At 42.6% G+C, this 19,751-nt stretch overlaps 1 protein-coding gene across 1 annotated transcript; it reads left to right on the forward strand.

Annotated features, from left to right (window-relative positions):
* Positions 1-4,109: 4,109 nt before the first annotated feature.
* Positions 4,110-18,862, forward strand: LOC308064726 (fibrocystin-like; the record flags this gene model as incomplete). The annotated part of the gene is made up of 2 exons (XM_080389629.1): positions 4,110-5,137; positions 18,673-18,862. The coding sequence occupies 2 exons, from the start codon at positions 4,110-4,112 to the stop codon at positions 18,860-18,862; spliced, it is 1,218 nt and encodes a 405-aa protein (XP_080245755.1).
* Between the last annotated feature and the right edge of the window lie 889 nt (positions 18,863-19,751).

Raw genomic sequence — 19,751 nt, forward strand, 5'->3', positions numbered from 1 at the left:
CCCATTCATCTCCCCTCCCCCTTCCTCCTCTACACGCTTTTATATTTTTGTAATTATAATTGTAGTTAAATTAGAAATAACTGACTGGCAAATCCAGTTGGATGGAAAGAAAATTGTGGGAGATTTATTTTATTTTGATAAAAAACTGACATTGCCTTTTGTTTTTGTCAAAAAAAGACTATATTTTTCCTTGTACCATGAATTGTGAAATCTATCATGAAATGGGTAAAAATTATTGAAGGAAATGGTGGTGTTAACCTGAAGGGGAAAATCATTAATGTTGATGTATTTCATTCAATTTTAAATGTAGAATTTATTTTATTTTATTTTATTTATTTGGCGTTGGGGAACTAGGGAAAAGGCAGGAGACTTGCAAAGGACTCTGTGTGCCTTTAAGTCAAAACATCTATTTTAAAAATACTCTTCCCTCCTTCCCTCCTGCTCCATTTTTCTAAATAAAAGATATGAGATGTTGTTGTTGGTGGTGGTTTTTTTCCTAAGCAAAGAGGACCCCCTCGGCGCATTTTTCTTTTCAAATGTGAAATGAGGTGGAAAATCCTCATTTCACGACAGGAAGGACAAATATTGACACAAAGTTAATATTTGTTAGGAGCCCTAGAAGCAACCTGAGTGCTAAAATCTCATATAGATATATATGTTTGTGTGTCTATGTGTGTGTGCGCGTGCATGTATATAATTAAATAATAAACTTCACTTGATGATAGGGGAAGCTGCAGAAAGCAAAGTCTGCTCTCTGACGCTGAGGAAATAGCTGCAGAGGGTGAACACACAGTCCCCACGTGTTATTTCTCTCCCTTTCTTGCACTGAGTAGGACATACACAAAGCATGTGCCCGTGCATGTACCTACCGCCCATGTGCCCTCTTCTTCTGCTGGGGTGCATGCAGCTCCTGGTGTGACGTTCAGCCTCACCTGTGCACACAGCGCTACAGATATGAACATCTTCTCCTTCTTTCCCACCCATTGGTAGGGTCCTCGGTTGACTCATGTATGCCAAGTGTGTCTTTCTCCCTGTCCCCCCCTTTTTTCCCCCCTCTCACACACGTGTATGTGCAAATGCACACACACACACGCACGCACACACAAATAGGACCTGTTTAATCTAATTTCACCCATTGCGGGGGGATGCTTCTGGAATTTATCACTGTTATTGTTCATTGCCAATGTAAATAGCACATGTCAGCTCAATATTCAGTGGTCACTCAGTATTTATTAAGTCCTGTCCACTCTGGCCTTTTTTAGAGGAAAGCCCCGGGGCAGATTAGCTGCTGGCCCTGACACGCCGTGTCACTTATCTATTCTCATTGATTATGAGAGTCAGCTGTGGCCAGGACTCACTTTTTCCTTCTCCTCTCAGACCCCTCTTACAAGCACCCCTGCTTGGATTTTCATGAGGAAATAATCAGATTAGGGCTTCAGTGACGAGTTCATATGGAGTTCTCTTTCTCCAGTGTGCTACTAACTGAATAAACGTGTTTTGTGGTAAATTGTAAATGACATTATGATTACTAAGGCCAGCATGGGTTTCATTTAAAAGTGATCGAAATTGCAGGCTGCAGAAATTGTGACTGGCAGATAAGGCCATTTGGAAGGAGACAAGCAACGATGCGTGTGTGTCCATGTGCACGTGTGTGTGCGCAGGAAACCCAGCAAACCCAGTTTGCAAGGCAGGCAGGGCAAAGGAAAGTCCTGGGAAATCACAAAACATTAGCAAACCCCATTTGTAGACAAGAGAAATATCAGCAGGGAGAGATGGGATGTTTCCGGGAGAGCAGACAATGAGATCTGTCAGCCTTCGTGGGCTGGCTGCCTGCCGCAGGGTGCATCCTCCTCGCGCCCCAGGACAATGCTGAACATCTCCGTGTGCAGTGTTTCCACTTCTGCTTCTGAACGCAGTTGCCTCGCTCTCTCCCTTTGCCCCTAGCACATGCTGATAGCAAAATACTGACACTGATAAAGCAACAAAAAAAAAAAAAAAAACCAAAAAAACACCCCAACACAACAAACTAAATCAAAAAAAGAAAAAAAAACACCAAAAAAATATGAAAAAGCAAGAAAAAGGGAAAGAAAATGGTAAACTGGTGTCTAAAAGTAGGGTTTTTTGCACAGATCCTGTCTCACTTGGCTGTCCCCCCCGAACAGAGCTTGACATTTATGTAATTTCATTGCTCTCCTTGGCGATGTGCGGAGTGAGAGCTCATTCCGGGAAATGCTCACAGACCATAGTCTGCACATGAGGAATCCCCTTGAAATAAATAGTAGGTAAGTGTCCACAGGATCCAGGCATTGAGGGGGAACTATAAGCAGAGCCCAAGATAATTTCTCATAGTTTGTTTCTTTTTCAGGAATCTGCTATTTCTTTCCAGCAGCGAGTTTCACATCATGCTTCCTTGATAAGGAGAATGGTCTTTTAGTTATCAAAAAGTTTGTGACCCTCAAGGATGTTGCTGTCCCTTTCTTTTTACCATTAGCACCAGGCACTGCTGTTCTGCACACATGTCCCCAAAGCTGCTGAATGAGGAGTGCAGGGATCGTTTAGACATCGGCCATGCTTTGCCTAACATGTTCGTGAGCACAGCTGACTGGGGAAGGATCAGGCTTGGTGAGGGAAGGAGGATTACAGCTGGCTACGGCAGAAAATTCCTCCTCTGATTTTATTTTGAAGAGAGGAAGGAAAAACAGAAACATGCATCTTTTCCTAAGATGCTCCAGGCAGAAATGTTTATGGTTTTGGTGCCTGTATCTGAACTCATTTACTTTTATTCTCTCTTTATATAAAATCAGTAATGATCTCATCATTACAACCTGGGGCACAATTTCTCTCGTCTTAAAGCAGAGACCTATATTTGGTCAGATGGAGCGTACCCTAACTCAGAAGACTGTACGGATTGCATCTCTTCAGTGTAGAGTGTCTGTAACAGGATCCTCTTGACTTGTCTCCACAAACACTTCGGATGGGATTTGGTGGCAAATCCTGACATACATGGAAGTGTCTTAGCTCCTGTTATATTCAGTGAAGGAATAATTCAAGTGTTATCTACAGTGACTTTTGCACTCCTGTGGATTATGTGCCATATCTATAGATGATGTAGGTACCCAAAGAACTCCAGGTGACATTATGTACTTGTGTTTAAGTCACAGGATCCTACCTCTGGTCATTAAAGTTCAAGGATGATCCAGCTGAAAAAACAGGAGTATTTTAGGGTGAACTTTGTCACTTTCTAAACTGCTTTGTCTGTATTGATGGCTGAGGAATTCAAGGTGTTTCCGTTACCATAAATGTGCATCTAGTGTAATTTCAGGTGCTGTGGGGTGCCCCACCAGACCTCCAGCTGCACCCTTGAGGGACACAGGTCTTCTTATATCCTGTCACATGTATAAGATAACTCAGGGCATCCCATGTGATACTAGACGCCTGACTGTGGGCAAAAAATTTAAACTCCAGATCTCCACTGACTGCAATGGGACACCTGAAGCACATGTAACGGTCCCAGTTATTTGTAGGTGTCTGAATCTGGTGCTTTCTTCTAGGTCTGAAAGTCAGTCAGATGGTTGACCACAGGAGTAGATTAATGATGTTCTGGTCCTTTCCCTTTTATTTGTTTGCAATACAATCCCTGTGAGTGGGATGAGATGCCTTCGAGTAGAGTTAAATTACCTTTCCAAGGACCTGCACTCGTGCCCTGATTTGTTACCCTGCTTCAGGCTTAGGACCAGAGAAATGTAGAAGACACAAGGACATAGGGACATAGTGCTGGGTCAGACCAAAGGTCCATCTAGAGAGCCTGCTCTTTCAACAGTGACCATAATTTGTTATCTAGAAAGAATAAGGTAAGTGTATGTGATGTTTCTCTTTCATTATTAGCAGTCTTCGGCTAATTTTCAGCTCAAGGACATGCTGAGGTAGTTGCGGTTTCTACTTCTTTAGTATCCCTTAGTGTCCAGGCTTTTCTTAAGAATGTAAAATTTTAGTACCAGCAAAAATGACTTGGAGCACTGAATGGGAAAATAACCAGCCATACTATAAAATCCTGAGATGATGTCTGAAACAATTAATTTACTTTTTTCTTTTTTTTTTTTTTTTACCCTATGTCCTTCTGTTCTTTTCTAGGAATTTACAGAGATGACAGCATGTGCATCTTCAAGCCCTCAGTACAAGGCTATTTCTGCAAACAGGCAGATCATGCACTTGTCATCCTAGAAAACTTGGACCCCAGTATGGGCAGCCAGAGGCTGTTTCCAGTGGTAGTAATGACTGACAGCTTTATGGACACCTTCAGTGATGTGACTCCACACACACTGTGTAATCCTGAAGAGCATCGTTCTACTTTCTTTTCTGTGTTGCCATCCACCAAACTCACTACAGTTTGCTTCCCAGACGTAGCCCCTCTGACTTTCAGACTCTACCTCCTCAGTGGCCGAAATGCAACCAGACTTCCCCTAGCTATATTTTACAATGAACCACTCAGCCTTCGTGTTTTCATTCAAGGGAAATATGTCTCTCCAACCCCATCTTCTTTTTCAACGAATGAAGGGGCAGGAACCAATTACTTTAGCTTTGAGGACAATCTTCTCTATGTTATGCTCCATGAGAAGGAACCTGTTGAAATAGTTGCTGACCTTTCCCTTCTTGTAGCTTTCACTGTAACTGAGGCTGTTGGGGAAGAGGTTGAGGCACGTATAATACGTCGATTAGCTGATTTCTTGAGGATTGGTCATGACCAAGTCAGAGCAGTATATCATGTGCTGGGAGGTGAAAGCATGTTGAAAGTGATTTCGGCCAATGCTAGCAAAAAGAAATATCACTGCCCTAACATGGCATTTTGCACAGCCTTTCACAGCAGGTATGGCTCAGAGAAAATGGGGAGAGGACCAGTGAGCACCCGAGCTCTGCAGCCATCTGATGCAGCTGGTCCATCAAGAGTGCTGATCATTGAATTTGGTGACCCACCAGGCCATCCAAGAAATGAGTCAACAAATGACATCTTAAAGACTTTGGCCAGAACGATTATCAACACTCATCAGACTGGAGACCTCCAGAAAGGCCTTGGCTTGCCTATTGATACCTTGATGGTGACTCAGTCTGCCTTACTCTTTCCAGCAGAAGCTAACAATAGGTAAGTATCAAACACAGTATCAGCAGATACTGATTTAAGTGCAGTGAGATTTGATCACTTGATCTACCTATTAAGATAGGGAGCAAGTTCTCCATTGACTGAAATATGACTAACCATGCTGAAACAAGTTTCCCGGGCAGAGCTATGCCCAAGTACTAGCTGGACTCGAGAGTATGAATCTGTTGGTGCTCATGAATCTGTAGTGCAGAGATGTCCATGATGCTTTAAACCAGGAACACAGTTCCTGGAAGTCTGCCTTTAAACTGTCAGGTACTGGGTAAAGTCAATGTTTCTAAAGAAGTTCAGACTATGACAGATTTTGATTTTAAACAATTAAGTCTATGAATGTTTATAAATTGATGTAGCACCAGAGATGCATCATTAACGATGGGTTGTTGCCTTAACTAACGTGTAGGTCTAAGCCTTGATTCATATACTTTTAAAATTTAAGGCCAGAAAAGACCATTTAATCTTATTCTTCAATCTCCTGCATGATACAAGCCACTGCTCTTCACTTTGATACCTCAGCACTGACCTTTCTTTTTGGCTAAAATTCTAGAAAACCATCTGGTCTTGAAGATACCAGACACATCCAATACTACCTGAATGTGTGCCTAGACATAGGATGCTATCTTTGTTTTTGCTGTCACAAGTAATTGGCCACTTTCTCTTGTCAGCCTCTCTCTTCAGCTTCCCATGAGAGTTTCGTGTTCTTTCCTTCACTGTTACGTCAGTGAGTTTCTGGACATTGATTCTTCTTCCTTCTCCAGATACCTCCAGAGTAATCAAATCACTTAGCTGTCTGCTTTTTAATAAATTGAAAGGTTTGAGTTCTGGTGAGTGTTTGTTTCCTTCTCTGTCTCTGTTTTCTGAATCCTTTTTGAAGTGTGCATGTCTGAAAAGCCAACAGTTTTTCTTTAGGATGTATTACCCACTGGATACCTTTAAGATTCAGCTGGAAGCTGAACAGGCTGCTGGGCCACCTTGCCTAGACCGTGCTTTTGCCAAGAAAGGTTGGACCAGATGATCCTTGAGGTCCCTTCCAAGCTGGTATTCTGCTGTTCTCTGAGTCTATGATACCAATGCCATATGCAAAGGTAGCATTAAATCCCATTTTCTACTGGAAGAATTCAATGATCCCATTAGCCCATTTTTCCACAGAAATAGGTGAGCTCAGTCATCTATTTGCTCATTGTATTCTGTAATTCCTTTTCAGTTCTAACTTTCCAAGACCAAATCCACTCTGTTTATTTGCCCAGATCCTACATAACACATGGTCTAGGTGCCCATGTTTGACTTTTCCTTCCATAATTTATCAGCTGACCAATCCTTCCTTGCATTCTGTCAGCACTGGATTTATATTTGTTTCTCGATGCAGATATAGCATCAGGCCTGCAGCTGATTTTCACAGAACACAGGATGCTCCTTTATAATGATTTCCCAGTGGGAGTTACCTTTTGAGCTCCTCAGTTACCTATTTCTTGGTCAGATTTGTATATACTCATTTTTTTATTAATATTCTGTACCAAGACTCACTTTTCAAAGGCCATAATTTTTCTACTGCTCCACAGCAACAAACAGCTCTTTCTGTCCCTCCTTCCTCTGTCCCATCTTGCTCTTTTCAGCCTCTTGCAGCCGCTATTTGCACTGCCCAGATGGCAGCCCTTATCTGCAGACAAGGCTGTGAGGAGCCGGGCTGGGAAGGGAGCAGACAGCAGTGTATTTCAGCCTCAGATCCCGAATCTGTATTAAAAGCATATGGGAAATATGAAAAAGGTAATATCCCATCTGTTTTTAATAGGGGACATGGGATTTGATGTTTGGCAACCTTAGTGTGTACTCTCTTGATATTGCATAATGTTATTTTTTGATGTTGTGCACTACTGAGCCTTACCCAAGTATAAGCATATTCCATCTATACAAAAAAGAAATTGGATTTGTCTAAGACTTGCTTTCTCTAATTAATACCATATCCTGAACATTTAGCACTGACCTCTGTACCATCCTGATGTCTGTTGGCTGCTGGTGATGCAAACTACTATTCACATGCTTAACTTTTCCACTAGGCACTGTGTGGCTTATGGTAGTGAAGCACGCATACTAAGGGCACTGGTCTGTGACCATAGGAATCTTCGATTTTGTTGTTTGGTTTTGGTTTGTTGGTCCGGGGTGGGGGGGTGTAGCGGGGCAGGGGGGGGGCGGAGGGGATGTTGAAGTGGTGTAGTATTAAGCACAGTGGGAAATTATTAGTTGCAAGATCAGCACCAAACTCTCTTCAGAGAGAATTTTTTTATCAGTAGAACTAACATCACTACGGTCAGGGCGGGTATTTGTGTTACGATGCTGGACACTGCAAAATGGGACAGAAAAAAAGTGTTGTGGGAAGTTTTACAGCCTGTGATAGGAAATAGTATCCTCTCTCTGTGCCATCCCAAGACATGCCATAGCCTGCAGAGTGTGACAGGTACAAGACCCCTCATTCAGGGTGTCTGTTATTGATGATCAGAACAAAAGGAGCGACAATAGCTACCCTGTGGGAAAGGAACAAGGTAAAGATTTTGCCAGAACCCTATTCAATACCTATAGGTTCTTCAATGTATTGGTGTTACATCATGGAGTGGGGAAAGCAGGGATCACCTAAAGGAAAGAACCACCCTCTTCTCTGTGCCAGGGATGGAACCTTGTGGCTGCCTTTTTTTCAGGTGCAAATAACATCTTCTCCACACTGGGGACTGCTCTTCCAGCTGAGGTTTGCCTTCCCATCTGTACATGCCCTGTGAAACCTGCTGAAGCAGCAAGAACCAGGAGAGGTCCTTAGGAAGGAGGCTGCTTTATTGTAAGGAAAAGAACAATGCTAGCTTAAAGCCATAGATTCACTGTCTCAGCAGGGAAAGACCTGGGATGTGTATTGAAAAGAATACCAACATCACCAGACCACCAACCAGCTCAGAGCTCACCCACCCTTAGTGCCTGGGCTCCTCTGCAGTGATATTTATTGCTGCCCATCAGTCATAGCTTTTCTGGAATTACTCATGGCTGACATTTCTGATGCAATAAGGCCACAGATAACAGGCAAAATGAAATCAGGGTTTTCCTGTTGGGACATGTAGTAACCCCACTGTCTATCTGTCTCTCTTTAGGCAGTACATGCTGGCACAGGCAAAGAGAATGGGTCTGGGGTTACAGATCAAGTTAAATATTCCTGTGTATTTTTTCTGTGGAAGGAAAACAGAAATATTTTCACCCCTGAGTAGTGCAAAAACCAGTCAGGCTGTCAGATATACACAGAACCTGCACTCCTGCTGGGCCTTGTGGTTTCAGACTAGTGGCTTCTTTTGCATCAAGACAACAATAAAAAGATCTTTGACGAGCAGAGACTGGGTGTTCATCTTTGCAGCCCAGGACAGTGAAGCTGAAGGAGCCTGAGGAACCTTGTGTGGTTGGCTAGCTAGGCAATAAAGTCTGTATATCACATTGTCAAGCCCTAAAAAAAAAAAAAAAAAAAAAAAAAAAAAAAAAAGACTTATCTGTTATGATTTAAAATGATTTTTTACATGATTTTAATTTAACTCCTTTGTTAGGGTCACTTGCAGCATGGCTCATTGGCTTGTCAAGGAAAGACAGAGGTGATTGCTGTGACTGCTGTGATTGCTGTGACTGCTATAGTCTTGCACAGCTGGAGAATCAGGGAGATGGTTACCAGGTAGTTTTATTTTCCTGTGAATGTGTATTTTCCTGTGAATGTCTGTGTATTAATATATACTGCAAGGTATTTACAGACAGAAATCTCTGTTTTGCAAAGTTTGTCTAATATCAATATGAATATAAAAGCAAAAAAACGAGAGCACAACAAGGAAGGTGTGTGTGTTTGTGTGGGTATCTATACAAAATCAGAAATATAAAGACAGTCATCCAGAAGCCACTTAGTCCATATCCCCACACTAAAGCAGGGCACTTTGCTCCTTCTTGATGGACCTTTAACCTGCCACAAACTTAAATTTGCAGACATTAATCTCTCTTTATTAAAAACAAGGTTTGGGGCAGTGTGTGAAAACCAGTGTGAGTGCAGGCAATAACAGTGTTTGAGACTCATAGCAAGCAAAAAAAGTGAAGCAAATCATTAAAGAGCTGCTCATTCAGACAGCAAAACCCATGCAGAGAACTAAATGTGAAAGTACAACTAATCCACTATGTCACATGGCATATACACATGCAAGCAGGGTTACAGGGCCAAACTAGATTAATTCTGACTCATCCTAACTCCAAAATGCTTGGGTTTGGTAACCTTCGTGCAGGTTTCAGGCAGGCTGCTCTATGGAATTGCACAGAGTTCTAAAAAATGGGAGATGATGACTTTTTTCCTGTGCAGGGATCCAGCTTCTCCAGCGGGTAGGCAAAGGCAGAACGCTAAAAATCCTGACCTCGATGCTGCAGCTATTGCAGCACTTCAGGCTCTATGAAGGTTTTATCTACCACACAGCCCTGAAGCGAAGATGTGGAAAAGGTGATACTCGGGACCTTAAACTGTAAGCTTAAAATCTCCTTAAAATTAAGCTTACATAATTGTAAGTCAGATGTTCATAGGGACGCTATAGAGGGCATATGCTTGCATAGCATGTGGCACTCTGTCTGTTGATATATGAACAAGACAAACTCAGTGCGAGTAGATACAAGACATTTAAGGACATTTAAGATGATCATGGAACTGGAGTGTAAATATCATCATAAAAGATACCATAAAAGATGTAAGAAATAGAATCATAGATTTATAGAATAATTTAGTAAAGAGTTTGGTTTAACTTGTCAAAACAAGGCTGAGGGGAGATACCATCCTATTTGTGAAAATATGTTGGGAGAGTAAATACCAGAGAGGAAGTTCTAGACACTAATGGACAATGACAATACAGGAACAAAAGGGTATCAAGTATTAAGAGGTGAATTTGCATTTAAAGATAGAAGAAGGTTTATCCTCAGAGAATAAAAGGGAAGAACCTTGCAACAGAACTGGAACACCATTTCCCATTCAACGTTACCCTATTTTCCTGATTATTATTTTTTTTCTCATGTGGCCAAAGCTATATTTTGGGTTTTTTTTTTTTTTTATTATTAGTTTGGGAATAGCTGAAGCCCATTTTTGTCCAACATCTCACTTATCAGTCTAGTAAAATTGTGGAAAAGTACACATAAATAATCCAGAAGGCTTCTAATCAAAGAAGTAGAATTCTGTAATTGGCTATTTATAGGAGCAATGGGATAAGAAACTTCATGAGAATCAAGTGGAGGCTAATACATGTATAAACAGTGTCATGCCACAGAAAACTGTGATCATATTGCACTTTAGGAATCAGGGTGAATTTCACTATTTTGTTCTCAATTCACAAGTCTTTTCAAATTGGGAAACTGAGTCATTGTGGGATCTGTCAGCAAGAGGTCATCGTGAACTCAGACTCAGACACATCTTCCTGCAATGGAGATGGTGGCAATAGAGGCTTGTATGTGAAAAGAGTTTGCATGAAGACATTCTGCATCCCAGAGGTGAAGATTTTTTATTACAAATGCTTCTGCTAATTTTTTGCTTCTGGTGGCATTTTTGGCAGAAAATTCAGGAAATGAAATTGGGCATCAAAACTGAACGGTCAGTAGCTTTGTGGTGTCAGGAAGGCACAGTCATACCAGGGATGTTACACAAGGTCTTTGACTATGTAGATGTTTAGCTCCAGGTCTGCTATTTTGGCATTTTTCTTCAGAAAGGGGAAACTGAGGACATATCTTGTGGCCCCTCTCCATGGTTGGTAGAGGAATTAAATTGCAGCTTAAGCAGAAACACTTTTCATTCAGGGACTGTTTCAAATAAGCACAAAGTATACCTTGCAGAGCAGGTATATGAATTACTCCTGCAGGTTGAACATAGTGCCACAATATAGGTTACTGCTAATGACAGTGATGTCTGTTCATAAGACTGAATGTCTGTTTTTGAGGAGGGAAAAAACAAAACCAGTCAAAGTAGCCTGCCCCTTTATATATGAACCTTGTGTGAAGCCAGTATTTCCTTTGCAACTTTTCAAACAAATCTCCAAAATACCTTTCTATACAACAGCCATGGAGCTCATATTCCCATTGCAAATCAGATGATAGTTTTTCACCACTGCTTGAATGGACAGGAACCCTTTTGGCAGTGTCACGGTTAAGATGTCTACCACCAGTCACCAATCCTCCAAGCTATGTTTCCAGTCTGAGCCTTACTTTGAACCTAAATTTATGTTAGTATTTACTATGCATGGTAAAACTATCTAAAAATTAGTTTGTATTACTGTCCTGGTTTAACCCCGGCTGGTAATGAAGCACCATGCAGCCGCTCGCTCACTCCCCACTCACCCAGAGGGATGGGGAGGAGAGGTGGAAGGAAATGTAAAACTCATGGAGACAAGAACAATTTAATAATTAAAATAGAATAAGAATGAAAGAACAATAATAACAGCTGTGATAGTAACAGTCATAACGAAAATGGGAAGGGAAAGAATAGCATCCAGAGGGAAAGGAAGAAAGGAACATGGGTGCACAACGCAACTGCTCACCCCGCACCGGCCGATGCCCAGCCAGTCCCCGAGCAACACCCTGCCTGCCCCAGCCAGCCCCCGGGTGTCTATACCAGGCACGACGCCCCACGGTATGGAATACCGCTTCGGCTAGTGCGGGTCAGCTGCCCTGGCTGCATCCCCTCCCCATTCCTTGTGCCCCCCCAGCCTTTGCACTGACAAGGCCCGAGGAACTGAAAAGTCCTTGACTTAGTGAAAAATTACCCAGCAGCAGCTAAAAACATCACTGTGTTATCAACATTGTTCTCACATCAAAGCCAAAACACAGCACTGTACTAGCTCCCAAGAAGATAGCGAACTCCATCCCAGCTGAAACCAGGGCAATTACTCAAAGGTGACACCCATGAATTACAAGATTCAGGCAACTGGAAGTCCTACCCGCAGTATAACCGTGGTGGAAACCACTGCTTGCTCTGATAGTGGGCTTCCAAAACCCGAGTGTTTCCTCTGTGGGAAGGGAGCAGCAGGTAGGAAAGGTGAGAGGACAGCAGGAGGAAGCAGAGGAGGAGGAAGATGGAGAGGTAGAAGAGAGTCAGGAAAAGGAGTGTGGGACTTTGCAGGTCTCTATCCCTCTCTAAGGAGGTATATACTGCCATATATTTCCCATGCCAGTGTGGGTCTTTGAAATTAAAGGGTTTGTGATACTAATCTCAGTTACGAAGGAAGAGGCTTAACTCAAGAGGAGCTTTTCCAAGTTCCTCAGTGTTGCTCAGAAGTTATGGCTGTTCGGACACATGCAGGGGAGCCAGGAGTTTCCTCATCACCTTTCTCAGGCACTGGAAAGAGATCTGGTCCCAGTACCATCAAACAAAACCTGCCTTGTTTATATCACATATGGATCCATTTTCCCCCTTAACAATTAATGGAACCCACAGTAAAAGTGATGATTTACATGACACATGCACACAGCAGAGAGGAGCTGCCAGCCATGTCTCTGAGGGACTGATCCTTTCTTCACTCTGCTTTATTTAACGTGTGAGCAGTGTCACCTCTATCAGCAGAGCTTGTCTGGCATGACATTCGAGTGAGTGACGGCCGTGACGGCTCCCAGGTCAGCTGTTCTGCTGTCGCACCACACTCCTGACCGGGGCTGCGTGTTGGATATGAAAGGGAGAAAAATTCTTTCACATGCTTTGTTAGCAGGAATCCAGCAAGCAAAAGGTTAAATGGCTTGGGGTGCTGGGTCTTTGTGGGGATGTGTGTGCGTATATATATGTATATGTGTGCATATATATATATATATCTCTATATACACACGCACACACCTTGGTTTGGCTGTAGGACCTCATGCCCGCAGGCCACAGCCACATTATCATCTGGAAATTGGATAACGACAGCACAATGACAAATCCAGGTTGCTTGCAATAAGGTGCTAATCCCTTTGCTTTAATATCGGAGCAGCGTGTAATGATGTTTGGACATCACTCCAGTTTACTGACGACCCCACTGGGGCCGGCAATAGAAGCGTACAACTGTCTAACAAGCCATCAGGTGACCGCCGTCGTCAAAGCAACGGAGGATGCAATCTAATCTTCCCTCCATCCCTTCCAGCTCCCAATAAGGACCAGATTATAGAAGTGGCCCATCAATGCTTGGTAACTCGAATCAATTAACGTTAATTCGCACAATGCTATGATGTATTGTGATCACTTTCATTTCAGAGAAGGGGGAAGAAATTGCTATAATTCACCTAAAATGAGGTTGTCTATGGTGCTGAGGTATTAATTGGGTGTCCATATTAAATGGAAAAGGAGCACGGTAGTGAAGGAAAAGTGGATGAGTGACTCTCTTGGCTGCTATTGACCTATCAGAAGAAGACAGTGCCCTTTTCCTTTGCTTTTATCTATTACAGTTTTCCCTATTGCGTGTCAAGTTGATGTATTATAAAAAATTCATTTGGTGACCTTCCACCCCCCTAGCAGATTAAACAATTTCACTGGGATGGCATCATTAACAGGGCCTTGCATTTAATGATGATTTCTCTAAAAGGCCACGGAGATTCGATTTTAAGCTAACAGATTTATTGCACTATTATAACATATCGTAAAAAACTGTACCACCTACGGTCTGGTTTTAGGATAGAAACTGTTTAAGAGTTTATGTGAAGCTTAAAGTGGTATTACCTTGGGATATGCAGCAGCAGCAAAGCTCTGACCCCCGGCGGGATGCTGTTTACATTTAATAAAAGACGTTTCTCCGACAGTAAACTTTGGGAGTGTGTTACGGAGAAGGCCTGGCTTAGCTCCTTGCTGCTAGCAGGTGGCTTTGTAAGTAGGGGTGTTTCAACACATCTGCAGCAATTAATGGCAGTCACTAATGAATCTGGAGGATGTTTCTCTCCTATCTGATACATCTGCTCTGTCCCTCTCCTTCTAAAGGCTCTTGCTGATCCCACCTCACCCTTGAGTGGATCCATTAAGTTCCTCCGGTCTCCCTATTTTTCTTTTTTCTGTAAACAGTGATAAGGTGTCTTATCACTCCAGACTGCAGGAATCTGGACTCTTCCAGCTGCATCCACCAGGCAGCTGCTTGCCTTCAGCTTTTGGTGCCACTGGGACTAAAAAGTGAAGGTTGTCTGAGCTCAGGGGAAAGACTGCCCTTACTGGGAAGACATGTCTCTGTGTTCCTGGATGGCTGTGTTCATGCTCTGTGACTATGCCTGATTTGTAAAATGGGGAAAAAAAAGTCCTGAAAGCTAGATTGAGAGCCATTTGGAGCTTGAACAGTCTCTAGCCAATGGAGAAATGGGAATCTGATGGTGGTAGTGCCCCAAAAAGCTTAATTTCAGAAGTTGGTGAAAAAGACTGGGTATTTTAATGAATACATACTCCAGGACAGTATGCACTGAACCTCTTCTTCAGAACTTGTTCAGTCTAACCATCTTACCTGATGCTTTCAACAGCTGTAAAATATCCAGCTTCTAACTAAAGCATCTTTGCTTTGTGAAAGGAAACCCTGACAATGATTAGATAAAGAGGCATAACTCTCTTGCTCAGCCTTGCCCACAAAGGCAATTCAGTTACTTGTTTCTTACCCAGGTCACCATCAATCTAGGCCCCCTTGCTACTTCTTCACACTGCTAGATCTCTTGTTAGCTCTCTGCCATCACACATCCACCTTAAAGGCAGTGGACGCACGGCTTCATGCAAAGCTCCCTGCTGATGCTAGCTAGAATGTGCATTTATGTGCTTAGGTTTTTTAATTTTGGCCTTATTGACTCATCCTATGTGAAGGAAGGGAGACATCAGTGATGTCTGACACCATGGATCCTGTTCAGTCCTCACAAGGAGGTATGAGCATTATATATTTATTGTTTCTCTGTTCTCAAGGAAATCTGCAGCCTGCTTTCCACTGGAGTTTATTTCCTCTAGCTTTGACTTCTTTCTATAATATGGGAAAAGATGGACATTGGTGGAAATAACTGTCATCCTTAGGAGAGCTTTTTTGCTTAAAGCGGTAATTACTTCAGGCTCATGGTCTTCTGCATGGTCCCATCTCTCTTTCCCTGTCTCTATTACTTAATGATAAAATCTGCAGGGGGAGACAAAGCCCTAACAGTGCAGCTGAGAGGGCACAGGTACCTGGTGTCTGGTTAACTTCATCACCACATGACATGAGAACGTACTTCTTACCCAAAGACGCAAAATTCCTCACAGCCTTTCCAGTGAATCTGTACCTACTTTGCCTCACACAAGTCCTCAGCTTGCCTATCTCCTGTCTTCACTACAGCATCTTCTTTCTTGTAGCCTGTCTTCACCAGCAATCACCACCATCTTTTCAAGAAAAAAAACCAAAAACAAAAACCAAACAACAACAACAACAACAAAAACAACAACAACAAAAACAACACAAAAAAACCCTCCAAAACCCCACCCAAGTCTTTGGCTTGACCATGGTGCATTTTGGCATATTATTTATTCTACAACTTCTTCTGAATCTCCTTCCCCTTCCAAGGACATACTGACGCCATAACACCAGCATTGCAGACATACCCAGACAACTGTTCAATTAGTTTCATTGTCTATGTTTGTTAGAAAATTAAATATGCCAGGAACTGTTCTCTGGCACCAAGGCCAATTGATATGGATCGGTCTGCGTCCACAGAATTAAATTCTCTCACCCACCATTTCAGGGTGGCCTCATCCAGACTGCCAAGTGAGAGTATTCTCTGACTGTATTAGCTCCCAGACCATTTGTCCTGGACTTTGCCGTTGGCCCTGGACCACAGTTTGTGATGGACTGATAGTTTAACAATAGAAGTGATCAAAAGTCAGTGCCAAGGCTTGTTCTTTGGCATTATTTAGTTTTCTAGTATAGATGTATCCATCAACTTTAATGGACCCTTGACCTAGGCTCTTAGTCTAATCTCTTTCCCCTTGAAGTCAACTGATAATAGTAGCGATGATGATGGTGATGATTACCATTACTATGCTACTGCTATATTAGTACTTTTATTATTACTGTTTATATTATTATTATTGCTGTTGTTTTGTTGATTTTGTTTTTATTATAATGTCTATTGTAACTATAATTAAACTTACCAGCTTTCCTTGATTTCAGAGGGACCTCCTTCCCTCTGCCCCAGATCTCTCTACCTAGGTTTCAATCATGCCTTTATGCCTGCAGCAGACCCTTTACTTTCTCTGACCTCTAACATCCTCGCTACTAAAGAGCAGACACTTGCTTTCCTGCAGAGCCTCAACATGTTCAGCAGACATGCTTTGGCACTAATGGTGAAAGGATCTGGGTTCCCTGGTGTCCCTGCTGACTAAGGTATCACGACCAGCTGGCTGTGCCCACATTTAGAAGAGCTGCAAGACACTGAGCAATGGAGCCGCTCCCCGTTGAGAGCTGTCAGCAGGGAATTGCAAACCAGCCTGCTCCTTCCCAGGGTAGTGACAAAACAGCGCGCTCTTCATGCCCATCACAGGGAAGGCAGGACTCCTCACTGCGGTCCTTGCTAGGCTACAGGCACGCTTGTCCATCCCCACTTCCCAGTGGCAAAGCTATGCCAGGAAAACCTGTTTTCCTTCCAGCACAACTCACCAGGGGAGCAGGAGGCTGCTCCTCTCTCCTCCTCCACCTCCTCACTGACACTGACAGCAGGAACGCAACCGGCTGTGTGCAGGGCTGCACCCTAAGGCAGGGACTCCCTCACAGCAAGTCAGGTGGCACCATGTGGGATCTAAACACCATGCTCTGTGCTGTGTTAGCTGGACTCAAATCACCTGCAAAGAGACATTAATGTTTAAGCATGCGTATATTGTTGGTTTGATTTGGTTTGTTTTCTTTGCCGCTGCTCACCCTAGGGAGTGGGAACTACTTTCTACACCCACATTTTACAGCAGCCTTCCTTTAAGTCTGAGATCTGAGTGCAGTTTTACCATGTAGGGTGTGGGGTGTGGAGTCAGGGCATTTCATGACAATTTTTTTCCTGTTTGTTGGTGGTTTTTAAAGAAGCTGGAGAGAGAGATAAAAATATTTTGGGCTTACAGAAGCCATGCCGAGACTGACCCAAACTTGTCTGGACTGAGCTGGAGCCAGGGAGCCCACAGACAGTGCAGAACTCTGCCATCAAAACAGGTGTGACTTGGTGTATTGTTCCTGCAGTGAGTTTCAGGCACAGTACTAGATGCATACTGATGGAAGGAGCTGGATAAGAGTACAGACGAATGCATTGGTGCTGATGACATGAATTTCAAACATAACACTGCCTTTCAGACTCTTTTGCTCACAAAAAAGGAAAAGAACCAGGGTAACAACTGAAACTTAAACCCCTGAGCTCAGTCTTCAGACTGCAGGTATCCTTAAAGCCTTAAGCTGATCTTCCCAGTGTCTGTGGTTTGGACCAGTATTTCCCATCAACTTCAGTATAAACAGTTTCTGGTTTGTAACGCATAGTAACACCCTGAAAATAAAACCCTAAAAACCAGAACCCAAACCAGAAAACTAAGTTAAACCAAAGGAAACTTAGGCTCCATTTATCTTCTGTTTGTAAACACCTTTAAGCAAAAACTCGAGCTGAATGAATAGCGTTTCTACTTTCATTTCAAGACAATACCAAACCCCCAGCCGCTTCACTGCAATTGCAGATTAGAGGGTTTTATATATATATAAATTATATATATATGAGAGATACCAAATGACACAAAGCACTGGGAGGGGGAATGAAATGATATAGGCTCAGAATAAAGTGTTGATTCTTTATTCAAATGCAAAAGCCCTCTCCTGGGATGCTCTAATTTAAATTTCAGTCTTGGAAAAACCAATGCCTTTCAATGGGGTGTCTGTATACTGCTATATTCCAGCATGCAGACTTTGCAGATAATGAAGGGTAAGAACACAGGTGTGGCAGGATAAAGAAATACAATAAAGCCCTGTAAGTGCTGTGCTTGTGTAGTGGAACTGAAACTTTGTTCTTAGAGGAGATCAGTGGTGTTAATTGGAAATCTTTCTGCCGGACAGGAAGCATTTGCAGCCTTCACTGTTATCAGTGCACTGCAGTGAAGACTTTGGGGTTTTATGAATCCATAAAATCCTTGTCTCTGCCACATACTTCCAACGTAATAGTGAGGATAAAATTAACTTATTTTGTTCTTTTCTCACCTTTCCATCTGTAACCTGGGGATTAAAACAAAAGGATTTTTCATTACCTAGGTGCTGCTGTCTGTTTGAAGTGATGCCTGCTTCATATTTCCATACATACTGCTCTCACCCAAGGAATCAAAGTGCTATGATAAGATAAATCAGTATTGTTTGGTGTAGTGCTCCCTCCCATTCCTAACAAACACCTGCCTTACTAAAGTAGAAAATCTCCTGAACAGAAAGTAAAATGTTGTTCCTAGGTCGGGTGTGAAGTATCTCTGGGACTAGCACTGAGTGTTTTTGTAACATTAATTTTCTGATTTTTTTTGCCCCACATTCCTTTTCATGTGAAAGAAATGGAAGCAGACAACATCCGGAAACATGCTTGTACGTGAGACCTTACAACATCTCAGTTCAGGTGCAGCCCTCAGACGGAGAAATCGAGAAGCAGCTTCCTGTACAGCCAAAAATCATTTTCCTGGACAAGAAGGTAGGATCTGCCCCTCTGTGGATGGATGCTTCTATTAAATCTACACAATTTTGACATTTCCAAGCAATCCAAAAGCTATGAGACAGACCTACATATGGTATAGGACAGCTCTATAAATAAACAGTCTTTGGCATTCTGGGAACATCTTCCAGGATGGTCTCTGTTCACATTTATCAGCTTTTTTTCTGCGATTCTTAGATTCATGCTGTAGAAATCATTGTGTGCGGTTTTCTGATTTCACCTTCTAAAGTTTAGAGGACATCATCAAGGAATGTAGAAACAGCAACACAATCATGAAGGCTGGCAATATCAGGTATAATGAGGGGTCCTGTACTGCCCAAGCCAGTCCACAGCATGCAGAGCAGTACTGTATAGAGACCACCGTGTTTAAAACAAGCTTGGACTTCTATGTGATGTGCTTTAGCACTGCCAGAGGTGGTAACACAAGTCCTGGAAGCAGCAGACTAGGTTTTTTCAACATTTTTCTCACACCAAATCCAAACCACAGCACTACAGCAGCTACTCAGAAGAAAAATAACTCCATTCCAGCCAAAACCAGGACAGATGCCACAGAAACCACAGTGTCAAAACCAGTTGCCTCTCTGAGGTGATGTGAACGTGACCCTAGATACTTCATGTGAAGCAGCAAACCTTGCCAGACTTTACTGAAACAGACCTGAAGCTTCAAGAACTGGTTCCTCTGAGCTTAAGCTCATTTTAAAGTAGTGTGGTGAGCTTCGTGACATCTCTAACACACAAGTGACATGTAGAAGCAAACTACCCTCACACTGGTCATTAAAAAATTATTGCAGTTGTTAAAACCATCAAAACTTTCTTTCCTCTTGTTGAGGAGACAAGACCTTAATTCTTCTCTTTTGTTCTTCCTCCAAGGGTCAAAGAGTTGACAAACTGGGGCCTCCCTCCGAACCCTGGGTTGTATCAG

The sequence above is a fragment of the Falco punctatus genome (assembly GCF_963210335.1).
Source record: "Falco punctatus genome assembly, chromosome: 5".
In the NCBI taxonomy this organism is placed as follows: domain Eukaryota; kingdom Metazoa; phylum Chordata; class Aves; order Falconiformes; family Falconidae; genus Falco; species Falco punctatus.